This window comes from Lactuca virosa, chromosome 6 (genome assembly GCF_052849685.1).
Source record: "Lactuca virosa cultivar CGN04683 chromosome 6, Lactuca_virosa_CGN04683_v6, whole genome shotgun sequence".
Classification (NCBI taxonomy): domain Eukaryota; kingdom Viridiplantae; phylum Streptophyta; class Magnoliopsida; order Asterales; family Asteraceae; genus Lactuca; species Lactuca virosa.
In genome coordinates, this window is record NC_136431.1 from 28239222 (window position 1) to 28254983 (window position 15762).

The following is a 15762-nucleotide window of genomic DNA, read 5'->3' on the forward strand; positions in this document are numbered from 1 at the left end:
TTATTTTTTTTCATTTTTACTCATTTCCTTTATTTTCTCTCGTTAAGTTGAACTCGAGAACGATGTGTTATTGTTAATTCTTGTTTTTAGTTCTAGTTTCACTAGAAAAACTAAACGTGAGCTCGTGTAAAGGAGCAGGGTCGAATACCCTTTTTTGCTAATAGTTTTGTTGGTTTTTAGAGATAACCATTTTTTAAACAGTCAATTAATAGAAAAAATCATTGATTTTTGTCCGTAAGAATAGATCATAATTCATAATACATTTTTAATAAGTTAAAAATCTGTTTTTTTTAACTGGTCTCTTTTTCTATCATTATTCCAAGTCTAAAATTTATTTGAATCGGATTTATAGATAACTCTGATAAATTTATAAATAAATAGATCTATATAGATGATAAAACCTAAAAATACCATCACTCAAGAAAATGTGAACATTATTTTTCGTGCCTCATTAGATTAAAGATAAAATGAACGTGGAAACAAACAAACCAATGCAGGCAATGTATAAACATACAATAAAGGCTGCTGAACTGCCTGTCGGATACCCGTATCTCATCTGTGGAGAATATCCTCCGTACCCCGGCGGTGGTGGCAGAGGGTAACCACCATAACCCGGTTGCTGCTGGTGCAGGTACGCATATCCAGCAACAGGAGGCTGATAGGCGGAACATGATCCAACCACCATCCCGGAAGGGTAACCCGTTAAGGTCTCCAACGAGTTACCGGAGATTTTTTCCCCGACACGATAGGTGACATTAAGATAGCCTTTCTTCTTCCCGGAGGGGCTTATCACCCGAGGACTAACAAACATCTGCTCCGAATTCGATCCGCAATTCTCCATGAACTTGAAGTGAACTTCTCCCAAACGCTTATCACCGAACATTCCGACAGCCTTAATCTCGACGATGAGTCTCAGGCGATTCTGTAAGATGGCGGTGAAATCGAGAGTAAACTTCATGGGACAATTCCAGGTTGGGTTTGAACCTCCGTTTTTGTCAACGGGGGTTCTAAGCATTTGATTGCCGGCAGTACCAGAGATATAAGCGACGGCGTAGACATCTGATTTTCCGAAGAGGAAGGCTTTTTTGAGGTCGTTTGCGGAGATGAGTGTCAGGTCAAAGGTTCTGTAATCCATGACTGATCGGTGAAAGTAGAGATTTGGGTGAATTTGGGAGAAGGCAACAAACAGCGAGGAAGGTGTGGTGTAAGTGTGTAATAATCCTTTATTTATGGTGAAGATATGTAGATCTATAAAAGGAAAATTAAAACAAAGATAAATATGGAATTCGAATTTGTCAAAGAAATAGGAAAAGATAAGCACGAGTGAGTGAGCGTCATGGGATTCAAATCCCGAACTTCCTGGGTGTGATTAGTTGCATGAAATCTTAAGGAAAAAGGGTTAATTAATCCAAACATTAACTCTCAATTGTTGTGAAATAAATTTCATTATTATATTCAGTTATGATGATGATGATGTATATTTTTATATTATGCCTATCATTAAAAATAAAATCTCTGTATTTAACAGTATAACCCTGAGATTGCTCTTTCCCAAACTATATGCTGTCGAGGAAAATAAAGATTGTTTGGTGTTAGGGGTGGTGGGGTTGGTATCGCCAATTAAGAAGAGGGAAGGAGATGGTTGAGTTGTCGTCCCTATCAGCCTATGCAATCTGGTGGAAAACTTCCAGTTCAATTATGGGCATGATAAATCATAAATGGTTATGGATTGGTGATTCTTCTAAAGTCTTAATGGGTTAAGTCATTCAGGGACACATATTGTGGTGAATTCGATGACAGGGTGTACTTGGGTCTAAATGTTAATTGTTTTGTATGGAGATTGTGTAAAGATAGGAATGGAAATCTGATCAAGAGAGGAGTGCATATCCCCACCGATCTCTCTTCATTTTGTGGCAATGCAGAGGGGAGTACAGAGCACCTTTTTTTCTCGTGTGTCTTTGCTTCAGATCTATGCTCGTGGCTCATCAAGTGGTCTAGCTTCTTAGACTAGTTTCAATGGTGTATGTCTCCTACCATTAATTTTGTTGTTTCTTGATTTGAGCTTCCGGCTTAAGTCTTTTTTTTTTTTTTTTTTTTTTGTGCTAATATATTTCTTTTACTCACCGTTCTAAAAAAAATTAAGCGTATGACCCTTTTATAATTAACATTATTTTTTTTTTTGTCTTATTATCATTGGGTTAAATATTCACTTCCAAGTTCCAAATGCAATCCAAAGTCCAAACACACTGATATGTAAAACGAGTTGATTTATTAAATTTAAACCGAAAGTATATTTACAATGGAAATGAAAACAACAAACCAACTCATGCTATATAAGTATCAAATTAAAAAACGTAATATTAAAACCCGCCGCAGCCACCGCCACACCCGCCACCGTCACCACCACATCCACCACCGTCAGCAGCATCCGACACAATATCGCCGATCAACAGTCCACCCAGTGCACCACCTAGCAAACCGGCTCCCAACCCCATACCAAATTTGCTCTTCTTTGGAGGCTGCTGAACCGCCGGATTCCCGTACCCTTGTTGCTGAGGATATCCACCGTACCCCGGCGGTGGTGGCGGAGGATAACCACCATAACCCGGTTGTTGCTGGTGCTGGTACGCATATCCAGTCTGTGGCTGAGGAGGGTAGCCAGTAGCAGGAGGCTGGTAATACCCACCTGCCGCCGCCGCCCCATACGGCTGTGCATACGCTGAACTGGATCCAACCGCCATCCCGGGAGGATAAGCCGTGACCGGCTCCTCCGCCTTACCGGAAAACTTTTCCCCAAATTTATAAGAAAAACTGAGAAACCCTTTCGTCTTCCCGGACTTCGTCCTCACCTGATAACTAACAAGCTGCTGCGTCTTCCCTTCATTCGATACACCTTCCAAAAGCTCTTTAATCGGCACGTGAACTTGTCCCAGATTCTTATCGCTGAAAATCCCCACAGCCTTGATCTTGACGACGAGCGTCAGTCGGTTCTGTAATCCGGCAGCTTCATCGACAGTAAAACTCAAGGGGAAATTCCAGGTAGGGTTGGAACCTCCGTCTTTGTCAACAGGGGTTCTAAGCTTTTGGTTGCTTCGGGCGCCGGAGATGTAAACGACGGCGTAGACATCTGGTTTTCCGATGAGAGAGGCTTTCTTGATACCCTTTGCGGAGACGAGAGTGAGGTCTAAGGTTCTGTATTCCATGGTTGATTGGTGAAAGTGAGATTGGAGATGAATTTTTATAGTGTTTGTGGTGAACTGGTGATTAAGAAACCGACTTTAGGGGAAGGAAACAGCAAGGAAGGTGGCGTGGTTGATCTTAGCGGTTCAAAATATAACCGTCGACCCGCCGTTTCTCTGTTAACCGTAATAAACGGGTCAACCGTTGGAATATGGATTTTTAAACCGAGTCGAAACCGTGTGGATTTTGTAATTTTGTGTCGAATTTCGAGATCATCTATTCTATGATCATCTATTCTATGACACAATCTGTTACGAACATACTTATAAGGGTTATTTTCATAAAAGACCCTATATTTTGATTTTTATTCTTTTTAGACATAAAACTTTTTTTTTTCCGAAAAAGACCTAACTTTTAGCTTTGACTTGTTATTTTAGACCCTAACAAGTAAATTAAGTATTTTTATTTCATAAAAGACCCTATATTTTATATTTTTTTCCAATCTAGACCTAAAATATTTTTTATTTCAAGACTAATTATATAAAAACATGATTATATCCTTTTAGTTTAAAAATAGACATCGATTTAAACAATGTAATTATTATGCCTACATTTATTTATGATTGAAAAATTCTTTTTCCACGTATATTTATAAAAAAAAGACCCTATATTTTGTTATTTTTTTCCATTTTAGACCTAAAATGTTTTTTTTTTCAAAATAAACTCAACTTTAAAATTGGTTATAATCTTCAAGACCAAATATATAAGGTACTTCTTGACTATACTGAAAAAGAAAGTATACATGTATACACAAAAAAATGTTATCTGATCTATTATCTTTTGAGCGAATATAACCTAGAAGAATTACAAAATTTTATTTTTTTCTAAAAGATATAATTAAACTTTATCTTGGATATATATATATATATATATATATATATATATATATATATATATATATATATATATATATATATTATCATTAAACTTGATATATTGTTTATAAAAAATGTTATTATTACCGCTAATAAAAAGTTCGATGTTAATTTGATGTTTTTTGGTAACATAGACAATACATGGCTAAGATGAATCTTTTAGCATAATAACAACTTTTTTATTTGTAGAAAAAAACAACATACCATGTAATTTAATAAACTGTATACAAAATAAGATTTTGCAATTTTAAACAAAACTTGAATTTGATATATCTAAACAAAACTATTATGAATGTTTAGGATTAATATTTTTATGTATGTATTTGATATAGTTATACCATATTATTCAATAACGGGCTAATGCTACAAAATATTCTATGGCTTTGGTTTAGGAGTATGATAGTTAGTTCGTTTGTTAACTGTTCCAAAAAAAATTGATTAAAAAATTCAACCAAAAAAATAATATAGAAAAGTGAGAGAGGGAAATATGTCCAAACTCACGAAATAAGTATAATAGACAAACTAAAAAAAATATTTTGTATACAGTTTTGTTAAATTACCTGGTATATTTATTTCCTACAAATAAAAAAAAATGTTATTATGCTAAAAGATTCTTCCTAGCCATGTATTATCCATGTTACAAAAAAATATCAAATTAACATCGAACTTTTTATTAGCAGTAATAATAACATTTTTTATAAATAATATATCAAGTTTAATGATATAATATATATCCAAGATATATCTTTTAGACAAAAATAAAATTTTGCAATTCTTCTAGGTTATATTCGTTCAAAAGATAATAGATCAGATAATATTTTTTAGTGTATACATGTGTACTTTCTTTTTCGGCGTAATAAAAAAGTACCTTATATATTTGGTCTTGAAGATTATAACCAATTTTAAAGTTGAGTTTATTTTGAAAAAAAAACATTTTAGGTCTAAAACGGAAAAAACTACAAAATATAGGGTCTTTTTTTATAAATATACATGGACAAAGAATTTTACAATCATAAATAAATGTAGGCATAATAATTATATTGTTTAAATCGATGTATATTTTTAAACTAAAAGGATATAATCACGTTTTTTATACAACTAGTCTTGAAATAAAAAACATTTTAGGTCTAAACTGGAAAAAAGTACAAAATGTTGGGTCTTTTATGAAATAAAAATACTTAATTTACCTATTAGGGTCTAAAGTAACAAGTAAAAGGTAAAAGTTTGGTCTTTTTCGGAAAAGAAAAAACTTTTAGGTCTAAAAAGAAAAAAAATCAAAATGTAGGGTCTTTTATGGAAATAACCCTACTTATAAATAGAATCTTTCTGCATATTATTATCATTCCAGAAATAGTAAATTAATTTACGTATAAATAAATCCCTTTTCTATATAGAAGAAATAAATATTATGCTCATTTCCGTTTGATCCACGATCAAGCCTTTTATCAACTGATGACAAAGCAAGTTGTGGGATGGATTGCTCACTACGTAATTAACAAACAGATTTATAGGAATATAAATGGATTAGTGGCATATGAATGTGTCCAGTGCTAAGGAAAAAATTGAGTTTTATTATATATACTCTCATTTATATAAAACTAGGTTATAACCCGTGACACCACAGATGATAAAATTAAAAATAATTTTATTTATAATAATACTTAATAATTGAAGAATCATAATAAATTTTTTAATAAGTAATAAATATAGATGTTTTATCAGTCATGTGATAGTGAAATGATGATTCGTTAAAATTACGAAAGCATAGTGGTTTCAATATCCGATCGGCAATCTGCATTTGTAGATATGTTAGAAAAATATTATTTTTGTAGAATTGAATTAAAATTGAAATAAAACAAAAACAAAAATTGATATAAACAATAAAATTATACAAAGTTTTTATAAATTTCTAAAAACTTCTTTATACACAACATTGGATGTTTTATTTTATAGTCTATCATCCTTATTTAAAATTAACGATTTTAATCCCTCTCCACTTTGAACTCTGGATAAAACAACATACAATTGGTCATGTGTAAAAACAGGATCCTTGAGAAACAAACCAACATTTGATAAAGATTGTCCTTGGGTCTTATTAATTGTTATGAGTTATATAAATGTGAAACATATATTTTTAAATTCGTATATATAGAAATCCGTACCATTTGAAGTATGATGAATACTTGTATGTTGATATACACATGATTTGACTGAGTTTATATTTTGCTTATCTAAGGTAACGTCTGTATAGTTACCTGTAGATATTAATCTAACACGATGATTGTAGACATCTGTTATATAATTAGGAAAAATGGTTAGTAATAATAAAAAATATTAATTATTATAAATACACTAAATTTAATAGTTTTGCAAATTTAATATAATTTTTATATTTGCAAATCAATTGTAAAATAAACGAATATAAATACCTTTATTTGACATGTAAGAAGTATATGTAATAGATGAATTTTGATGGTTTGATGTGCTTGGTAATATTTTGGATTTTCTATTATCCAAATATAACTTTCTAATTTCTCTCTTCTCTTTAGCATTTGTAGATTCTGTAGTACTATTTGAACCTGTAAAATCGTAGAAAACAACTTAAAGACATTTTTTTTATATTAAGTTTAAATATACTTTAATTTCTTTTATTTTTATTTTTTAATTAAAAATGAATAACATATTTAAAATCTTTCAATAATACATATTATAATTATCAATGCAAAATAAAGCAAGAAGATTACCGTATTGGCAAAATTTTATAGCATGTCCGGTAGGTGTACGATGAGATGATGATGTAGTACAACGTTTTTTGGATTTTTTGTTATCCAAATATAACTTTCTGTCTCTCTCTAGCGTTCGTTGCATTCATGTTCTTGTTTGATATTTATAAAATAAAAAAGTACAGTGAAAAACAAAATTAATAATTTGATAGTAAATGTTACATCGATTGGTAGCTTATATAATTTGTATAAACTTCATTTGACGAATTGAATAATAACCAAATAGGAAATAAATGATATTTCTAAATCATAAAATTACATAATTATATATAAATCAAATTTATTTATTAAATTGTGGAGAATGATATATAAAATGGCAATTTAAATAGATTATGTCAATTTAAATTACAATTTAATAAATACGACATATCAATATAAATTCTTAGGTAATTATTTAAAGTATAGTTATTTCAATAATAAATGGGATACATACCAATCCAAACTATTTAAATATTATTGATATAAAAAATTTGTAAAATAAACATATTTCGATATTCCTTCACATAAGTAATAACCCCTATTTCTCCCACGTACAAGATAATCATCAATTAGTAATAAACCCCATTTTTCCCTTTTGCTGTAATAGAAATGGAGACCTAGAACAATCGAATATCGAAATTGATATCTCCGCAATCAAGATTAACATTTCGAAGGCATTCATTTTAGAAAGATATGGAAGTTTGTCCATTGCTATCGTGAAGGAAGATAGGAATATACAATCATCGAATCAAATTTGAAGGGAGTAGAAACTTATACCGATTTTACAATTGAATGTACGAACGAATAGGGTATGAAGATGCGACAATTGAAGGTAAGATGTAAATTTTTGTTAACGATTGTTTTTTTAACAGAACATAGATTAGTTGAAAGAAATTATACCTGATTGTTTTTGGCAGAAATTTGATTCTTATGAAGAAGTTATCGAAAACTGAAATGGTATGAGGAGTAACTCGAAATACTTCAAGAGCGAAGACACAATCAGGTAACTTTCAATTTACTGAAAGTATGATTTTCATATTTTGTGCGTAATAGTTTGAAATTTTGAAATTTGAATTTCCAAGATTTTAGGGTTAAATTTGTGCATCTGATTAATATTAGCAAATAATTTTAATTGAATTTTATATACCTTCCGAAATTAGATAGCGATTTTTATAAAGATTAGCTAGATATTAGGGTTAAATATGTGCAAAACGGAGGACAAACTCATATTAGTGCCTAGATACCATCTGTGAAATTGAAAGCAATGGTTTAGAACAAAAAACGAATCTCGATTGCAATTTCTTGCATTTGACAGCAAGATTTGAAGACAAAAAATGGCAGAAAATGGCCCAAAAAAGCAGAATTTTAAGAATATAACCAGCACATATGCACCCTTTAGATTTAAACCGTATAACACACTGGTATGTAACGAAAAACAGATGGTTCAGGATCTGAAGTTTCACAATGGTATAACACACTAATATGTAATTTAATTACACACATATCCACACACATAGAAAGCAACATGACCAAAGAAACATGTTCCTGTTTTAAAAATGTTTATATGTCTAATGTGTACTTTATTAATAAAGAGACAAAAAATGTAAAAAAATAATGACGTATGGACCATTTTCTAAATTAATAATATATTTGTGGTGGATCAAACATGTCCAGGGGCTGTTTTAGAGGATTGAAGTGCAGCTTCCATGTTTTCCATTATCAAAATTTTGACCTGCAAATAAGACACATATATATTCAAGAAAAATATGAATTGGGTGCTACCAAATCCAAGTTTGAACATTTCAAAATTAAACCAATTAAAATTTTAGTTTATAATTAAAATAATAAATATTAACTAACCAACAGATATATCTTCAGGATGTAGCAACGACAGAACAGTTTGATAGTCAACAAATGAAAATCCAAATCTAGATCCAGAAAATTCTACACATTCTTTGAGAATAGTATTCTGGACAAAGGTTAGTTTTTGATCTTGAGAAGTTATTTTGAAACTACCGGGCTTTTGTGATGCAAAACTTGGACTCGTGATGTAAAAAGACGACCCATCCTTTAATATATTTTTGAATCGATATAGAAATTTTTTCCAAACAGTAGCTTGGATCTTGCTCCCCTATAAAAAGTAATATATCATCAACTATATAAGTAATTGTACTTAAATGTGTATTTGTAAAAAATAATTAATATGTAGAGTGTAAGATACCTGTTCATCAAGTAAGATTAATTCAATGGACCAAATGGCATCCTTGTTGTAGAATGACATATGTTTCCACAAGTTGATGACACAGACTTTTAGAGTCAATCAAATCGTCCCTCAGCACATCTACATCAGCAATCAAAGTGACATTGGGAGTAGCCATTTAACTGAAAAAACACAAAATTATATAAATTTGATGAAAAATATATGTAAATTGTAACATCCGGATTTCCAGGGACGTTATCGTGTATGTTAATCTTGAGATTTAAGGAGGGACTCGACGAGTTGAGGGACCAACTCGCCGAGTCGAGTCGAGTTGATCGCGTGAATTTAATGAATGGACTCGACGAGTCAGAGGAGGGACTCGCCGAGTAGGTGCTGGGTAGAGAAACCCTAATTTCCCGGGTTTGAGACCTATTTAAAGGAACTTATAGCCTCATTTGTGGCTACCCTTCCTTGAGAGCAAACCCTAAACGTGTATGGAGAGCCATGAGAGTCTTAGAAGCTAAAACTTGGAGTAAACTAGTGCATCTCTTGAGGAGAAGAGGAGATCACCCATCAAGGGAGCTAGAGAATCAGTGGATCTGGTGTAACTTCGTGCAAGGGCTTGAGTAAGAGGTAAAAGCTTGCACCTTTCTTGTTATTTTGCTTAGATCTTGTAGGTATGGAAGATTAGGGTTTCTTCCACCATTGTTGGGACTTTGTATGCATAAGGTCTCTCATGGGGCCTAGACTTCAGATCTGGACCTTGTGAGGTCCAGAGAGTCCAAAGATTATAGCTTTAGTTAACCATAGAAGAGTTATTGTGGTTAATCATCCTTGTTAGAGTTATATTGGCATTATGAGCGTTATATGCCATGTTTAAACGTAAAGCTTGCAGCTTTACGTGACAATCGACCCTCAGGATGGTAGATATAGTGTTTGGGGTGATGGATCTGCCTTAAATCGTCTGAATGAACATTTGGTCTGAATGAACTCGCCGAGTCGATGAGCCGACTCGACGAGTTGGTTAGGGTTTGTCCCGAAGAACTAAATCAGGCGATAGCTCGACGAGTTGGGGGTCAACTCGATGAGCTGAGTTGGACTGTCACGAGAATTCTGAGGAAAGTAAGTGGACTCGACGAGTCGCAAGGGTGCACTCGGCGAGTCGGGTCAAACGTGGACTGTTGACTCGAGTTTGACTTCTGTTGACTTTGGGTCTTTGATCAACATAAGTAGTAGGGACCATGGAGGGGTAAAATGGTCTTTTATCCACTTCAAAGAGTTAAAGAGAGGAAGAATAGCCTTCGGTCATTAGAGTTGTGATTAGAGTATCACTTAGAGATATTCATCCCTTGTGTTAGGTGGAGGCTAGTTCGAGATCCGGGAGCGGGGTCTTTACTTGCTGCTGGTCAGGTGAGTCTTCTCACTATACTTTACCTAGAGTGGTAATTAGAGTTATGTGACAGAGTATCTTGTATGTTATTATGTGATTGTGATACACTACATTATTTCTATGTGATTCATGTCGTGTATGTTCCAGAGTTTACAGAGTTAGAACCGGAAGGTTCTCAGAGTTAGGACCGGAGGGTCCACAGAGTTAGGACCGGAGGGTCCACAGAGTTACAGCCTCGAGTGGCTATTATGTGTTATATGTGGTATTTTGGGGAACTCACTAAGCTTCGTGCTTACCGTGTTATGTGTTATGTGTTTCAGGTATCTCAGATGATCGCGGGAAGGCACCGGCTTGATTGTACACACCAGAGAAATAGTCACATTTTGAGGATCCTGGCTTATTAATGGAGTTGTGTTTTGTAATTTGAATAAACGAGATTTCTATACAATATGTTACGAAAAGTATGCGATTTAAAAATGAAAATTTTGTTTGAAAAATTACGGTGTTACATAAATTCAAAGCCCTGACTAAGTTAACAGAAATATTCCAATATGTTCGTATTATTATGATTCAAAATCAGATTGCATTTGAACCATTTAACTGAAAAAACACAAAATTATATAAATCTGATGAAAAATATATATATAAATTAAAATACCTGACTAACAGAACACACATATTCCTATATGTTTTTATTATTTTGATTGAAATTCAGATTGCATTTGAACCATTTTGGAGTATTTTTGGTTTTAACTTTGCTGATCAATCCAAATCAGTTTTAAAACTACGAAAATAAAATGTTTTTCTGCACTTATATCTTCTGTAGAGAATCAATACAATGTAACATATTGTAATGTTGTAAAGCTTATTGTTAATTAAGAAAAGTTGAAAGATATAATTTCCAAATAATATATAAAGGGTAAAATTGTCCAACCTCAAAAATAAAGGGTAAATAATGTTGTAAAGCTTGTTCTTAGTAACTGAAAAAACACAAAATTATATAAATTTGATGAAAAATATATGTAAATTCAAAGCTTTGAGTAAGTTAACATAAATATTCCAAGATGTTCGTATAAGGTATGATTCAAAATCAGATTGCATTTGAACCATTTAACTGAAAAAACTCAAAATTATATAAATCTGATAAAATATATATATATAAATTAAAATACCTGACTAACAAAACACACATATTCCTATATGTTTTTATTATTTTGATTGAAATTCGGATTGCATTTGGACAATTTTGGAGTATTTTCGGTTTTAACTTTTCTGATCAATCCAAATCAGTTTTAAAACTACGAAAATAAAATGTTTTTCTGCATTTATATGTTCTGTAGAGAATCAATACAATGTAACATATTGTAATGTTGTAAAGCTTATTGTTAATTAAGAAAAGTTAAAAGATATAATTTCCAAATAATATATAAAGGGTAAAATTGCCCAACCTAAAAAATAAAGGGTAAATAATGTTGTAAAGTTTGTTCTTAGCATAAGATTTGAATTTTTTACCCTTTATATCCACAAGTTGACACTACAAAATTCAATTCATAACAAATTAACATGTATAGTTTTCAGTTTCTTTTATGGTGATTTATATGATCAAGTTCTTCATTTTGTGTGTACGTAGGAAAAAAATTGAATATCTTCTGTATAAGATAACATATAAAGAAAATAGAAAATAACAGAAGGAGAAGAATATAGATGTAATCAAAATTACAATAAGAATACGAATAAATGATAAACAAAAAAAATTCAACATAGTTGTTTGGGGATGTTTTACCTTCTTTGCAGCGTTTTACAGTTCAGATACGAAACAAATGAGAAGAGGCAAATGGTTGAAAAGAATTTAGGGGTTCTGTATTTATAGGTGGAATAAAACAACCGAAGTTAATATTGTAATTGAATATTGTAATTCATTTAAATGATTTAATTACTATTATCATGCATATATATTTGGAAAAATATCAACTTTATAAAAAACCATTCCTGATTTTATGCGATATGGAAAAATATTTGTTGATTAGTAGGAGAATGTGTGGATTCGTCAAAGAATGTATGAGAGGTAAAACTTTTATAAGAAACATAGATTTTCGTTTTATATGGAAACAAATTTATTTTTAATAAACCATTGCCGATTTTATAGCAAGGTGATTATATTTTAGTTTGAATTTTTCGTTTAATTTGGAGTTTAATATGGAAACAGATTTTTCGTTTAATATGGAAACATATTTCTTTTGAAACAGATATTAACTTTTGACTTTCAAAATTATTGTTTAATTTTTAGGGATGCTTTGGGCGGGAAAAAGTTTCTGAGGAAAATGGAGAAAATGACACGTGTACTTTGGGTGTTTATAATAAGGACATGTGGCACCATAGAGAGGTTTTTATTAGGAAGAGAGATGTCAAAAAGACATACACTTACATAAAGGATACATCAAGCAATTGAGGGTACCTATAAAATAAAAAGTACTATAAATACATGCACTCTTTTTATAAGACAAATAGATCGGTGGAGGGTCTAAATTTATTGAGGTTTTAGAGCTCGAAAAGTCATTGTAGGAATGGATGTAAGACATACACTACTTGCTTGAGGTGAATGCGTGGTTATTTTTCAGTTTGGGACACATGTCTAATATGTTTAAAATCTATATATGCTTTACAAATGCAATGTTTTGAATTATGTCTTGACTGTTTATGAAAACATTTTACTGTTTTATAAATATTGCGTATGTCATATGCTAGCGAATAAATGTTATCGGAAGATAATATGTTTGGAGTAGTGCATCATTGTGTATGAACTTCCATGACCATATACATTTTAGATACTACTAGGGAGGTATCCCCATTTAAAAGCCTAGATCGTAATCCTTTTTAAAATTTTCCAAAGAATCATCGGTCAAATAACATTGCAAAAGTTATCATGTTCGGTCTATCCATAAGGGCATCCACAATCAATTGAACTCTATAGAGTTTAAAGGATTGTCACATCATCCATTAAACATCTATACAACACCACCCACAACTCATTAAACACTTATTCAATCATAATCACCATTTTATTCTTAGCATTCAATGATCATTCAACTTCTCCATTCAACTCTACTCTATGTCATCACCTACACTTCATTCAACTATACTCAATGTCATCACTCACACTCCATTCAACTATCATTCAATCATAATCACCACCTTATTCAATCATTTGATTGAACGGTATTATTAGTATTCGACGAATAATCGACTTTTTTTTAAAATGAAACGTTCTATGGTTTTGAACGGGACAAGTTTGTTTTATTTATTCTCTTATAGTTTTATCCCTTTGTTGTATTTATAAAAATTATCATAAATTTATTAATTATTGACGTTTTATGATTTAATTTCTAAATATTATTGTAAGAATCTTAACAATATTTTTTTTTTAAATGTAACACCCGTTGTCAAGTATTTTATTTTTCAGCCCTTGAAGTTGTTATAAGTTTGCATTTTGGCCACTTACGTTGGACGTACTAGCCTTGTACGTCGGACGTAAGTCTTCAATCCTAATCACCACCTTATTCAATTATTTGGTTGAACGGTATTATTAGTATTCGATAAATAATCGACTTTTTTTAAATGAAACGTTCTATGGTTTTGAACGGGACAAGTTTGTTTTATTTATTCCATTATAGTTTTATCCCTTTGTTGTATTTATAAAAATTATCATAAATTTATTAATTATTGACGTTTTATGATTTAATTTCTAAATATTATTGTAAGAATCTTAACAATATTTTAAAAAAAAATGTAACACCCGTTGTCAGGTATTTTATTTTTCAGCCATTGAAGTTGTTATAAGTTTGCATTTTGGCCACTTACATTGGACGTACTAGCATTGTACGTCGGACGTAAGTCTTCGAGGAGTTAAGGCGGAGGAGGGAGTACGTTAGGCGTACGTGTGAGTACGTCGGGCGTACTGTCAAACCCTAAAATTTAGGGTGTGACCCCTATTTAATCATCTTATTCCTCCCTTGGACATCATCTTATCCAGCCTTCATTCCCTCTAAACCTTAGAACGAAACCCTAGCTTGTGTATGAGAGATTTGAAGCTTGAAAAGTGAATCTTGAGTGTTTGGTGCTAGAAAGAAGATCATTCAAGATGTGGTGGTGCACTCTAGCTTGTAGATCTAGAAAAGTCATCCTCTTGTGCACCTTTTTAAGGTATAAAGTTCAAATCTTGGAGCTTGTTTAAATAGATCTTGTTTAGTCTTGCATTTTGGTTCTTTTTGTCCCAAGCTTGGATCTTTGTGAGTATGGAGTACTACAGAGTTATTAAGTTGTCCTTTCAGACATTCTAAGGTGTCTTGATTCATAAAAATGCTAGCTTGGTCACTTCTTTTCTTTCATGCAAGAGTTGTGGAGGTTTTTATGAAGTAAAAGTTATGGGTTTTGAGTTTTAGCTCCTTATAGCCATGCAAAGGCTTAAAGTCATAGACTTTATGTATTAAGACGTTATTTAAGGGGCCAGATCTGTGTTTAGAATGAATGCCTTAAGGATTAAGACATTTTGCATGAAGATGGTGGGAACAGCGTGCGTACGCTTGGCTACGCCCCACGTAGCCTTATGCGGGCCCGTTTTTTGGTGATTCGCTCTACGCCCAGCATAGAGACAAGTACACCGAGTGTACGGAGCAAGTTGAATTTTGTTGACTTTTGCGGATTTTGAACAATTTAGTATTAGGTGGATGGTGAGGGATTTGTGAAGGGTAAATGGTATTTTACTCTAAGTGTGGACTAGACTTGACTTGGGCTTAGTATTGTATATGAAAATACCTTAATTATTCATTAAGGTTAATTGGTGTATTTAATTAGGAAGAGTCTAGTTTCGGCAGTTCGGGTGTGAGTTATATCAGTCATCAGTGTCAGGTGAGTCTCCTCACTTATCCTTACATGTGTGGTAGAATAAATGTATATATATACATGTTATGACCAGCTGGGTCTAAGTGCTATTATTGTGTATGTGTTGTTTATATGTGTTGAGACTCCGGGTAGTCTCCAGGGTTGCTGATAACTCACGGGGCGTGCTGTTTGTCCATTAAGACTTCGGGTAGTCTCCAGGGTTGCTGATAACCCATAGTTGTTTTCTGTGTTCTGTTGTATGTGATATTTTGGGGAACTCACTAAGTTTTGTGCTTACAGTTATTGATTAAATGTGTTTCAGGTACTTTTGAGGATCTCGGGAAGGCGAAGGCTTGATTGTACACATTTGTCGGGGGATTTTGTTTGGACATTTTGGGACACTCTGATATTTTGATG

General features: G+C 32.3%; 2 protein-coding genes across 2 annotated transcripts; both read right to left on the bottom strand.

The window, feature by feature from the left end:
- Window positions 1–451: 451 nt before the first annotated feature.
- LOC145119652 (protein SRC2-like) lies at window positions 452–1318 on the bottom strand. The gene has a single exon (XM_079055355.1). It carries the CDS (start codon window positions 1133–1135, stop codon window positions 452–454), a length of 684 nt encoding a protein of 227 aa, XP_078911481.1. The 5' UTR covers window positions 1136–1318.
- A 934-nt stretch (window positions 1319–2252) lies between these two features.
- Window positions 2253–3389, bottom strand: LOC145119651 (protein SRC2-like). The gene has a single exon (XM_079055354.1). The coding sequence runs from the start codon at window positions 3201–3203 to the stop codon at window positions 2361–2363; it is 843 nt and encodes a 280-aa protein (XP_078911480.1). The 5' UTR covers window positions 3204–3389; the 3' UTR covers window positions 2253–2360.
- Between the last annotated feature and the right edge of the window lie 12373 nt (window positions 3390–15762).

Excerpts from the sequence above, each read along its gene's own strand:
- LOC145119651 (XM_079055354.1), bottom strand. The coding sequence starts at position 3,203 with ATGGAATACAGAACCTTAGACCTCACTCTCGTCTCCGCAAAGGGTATC.
- LOC145119652 (XM_079055355.1), bottom strand. The coding sequence starts at position 1,135 with ATGGATTACAGAACCTTTGACCTGACACTCATCTCCGCAAACGACCTC.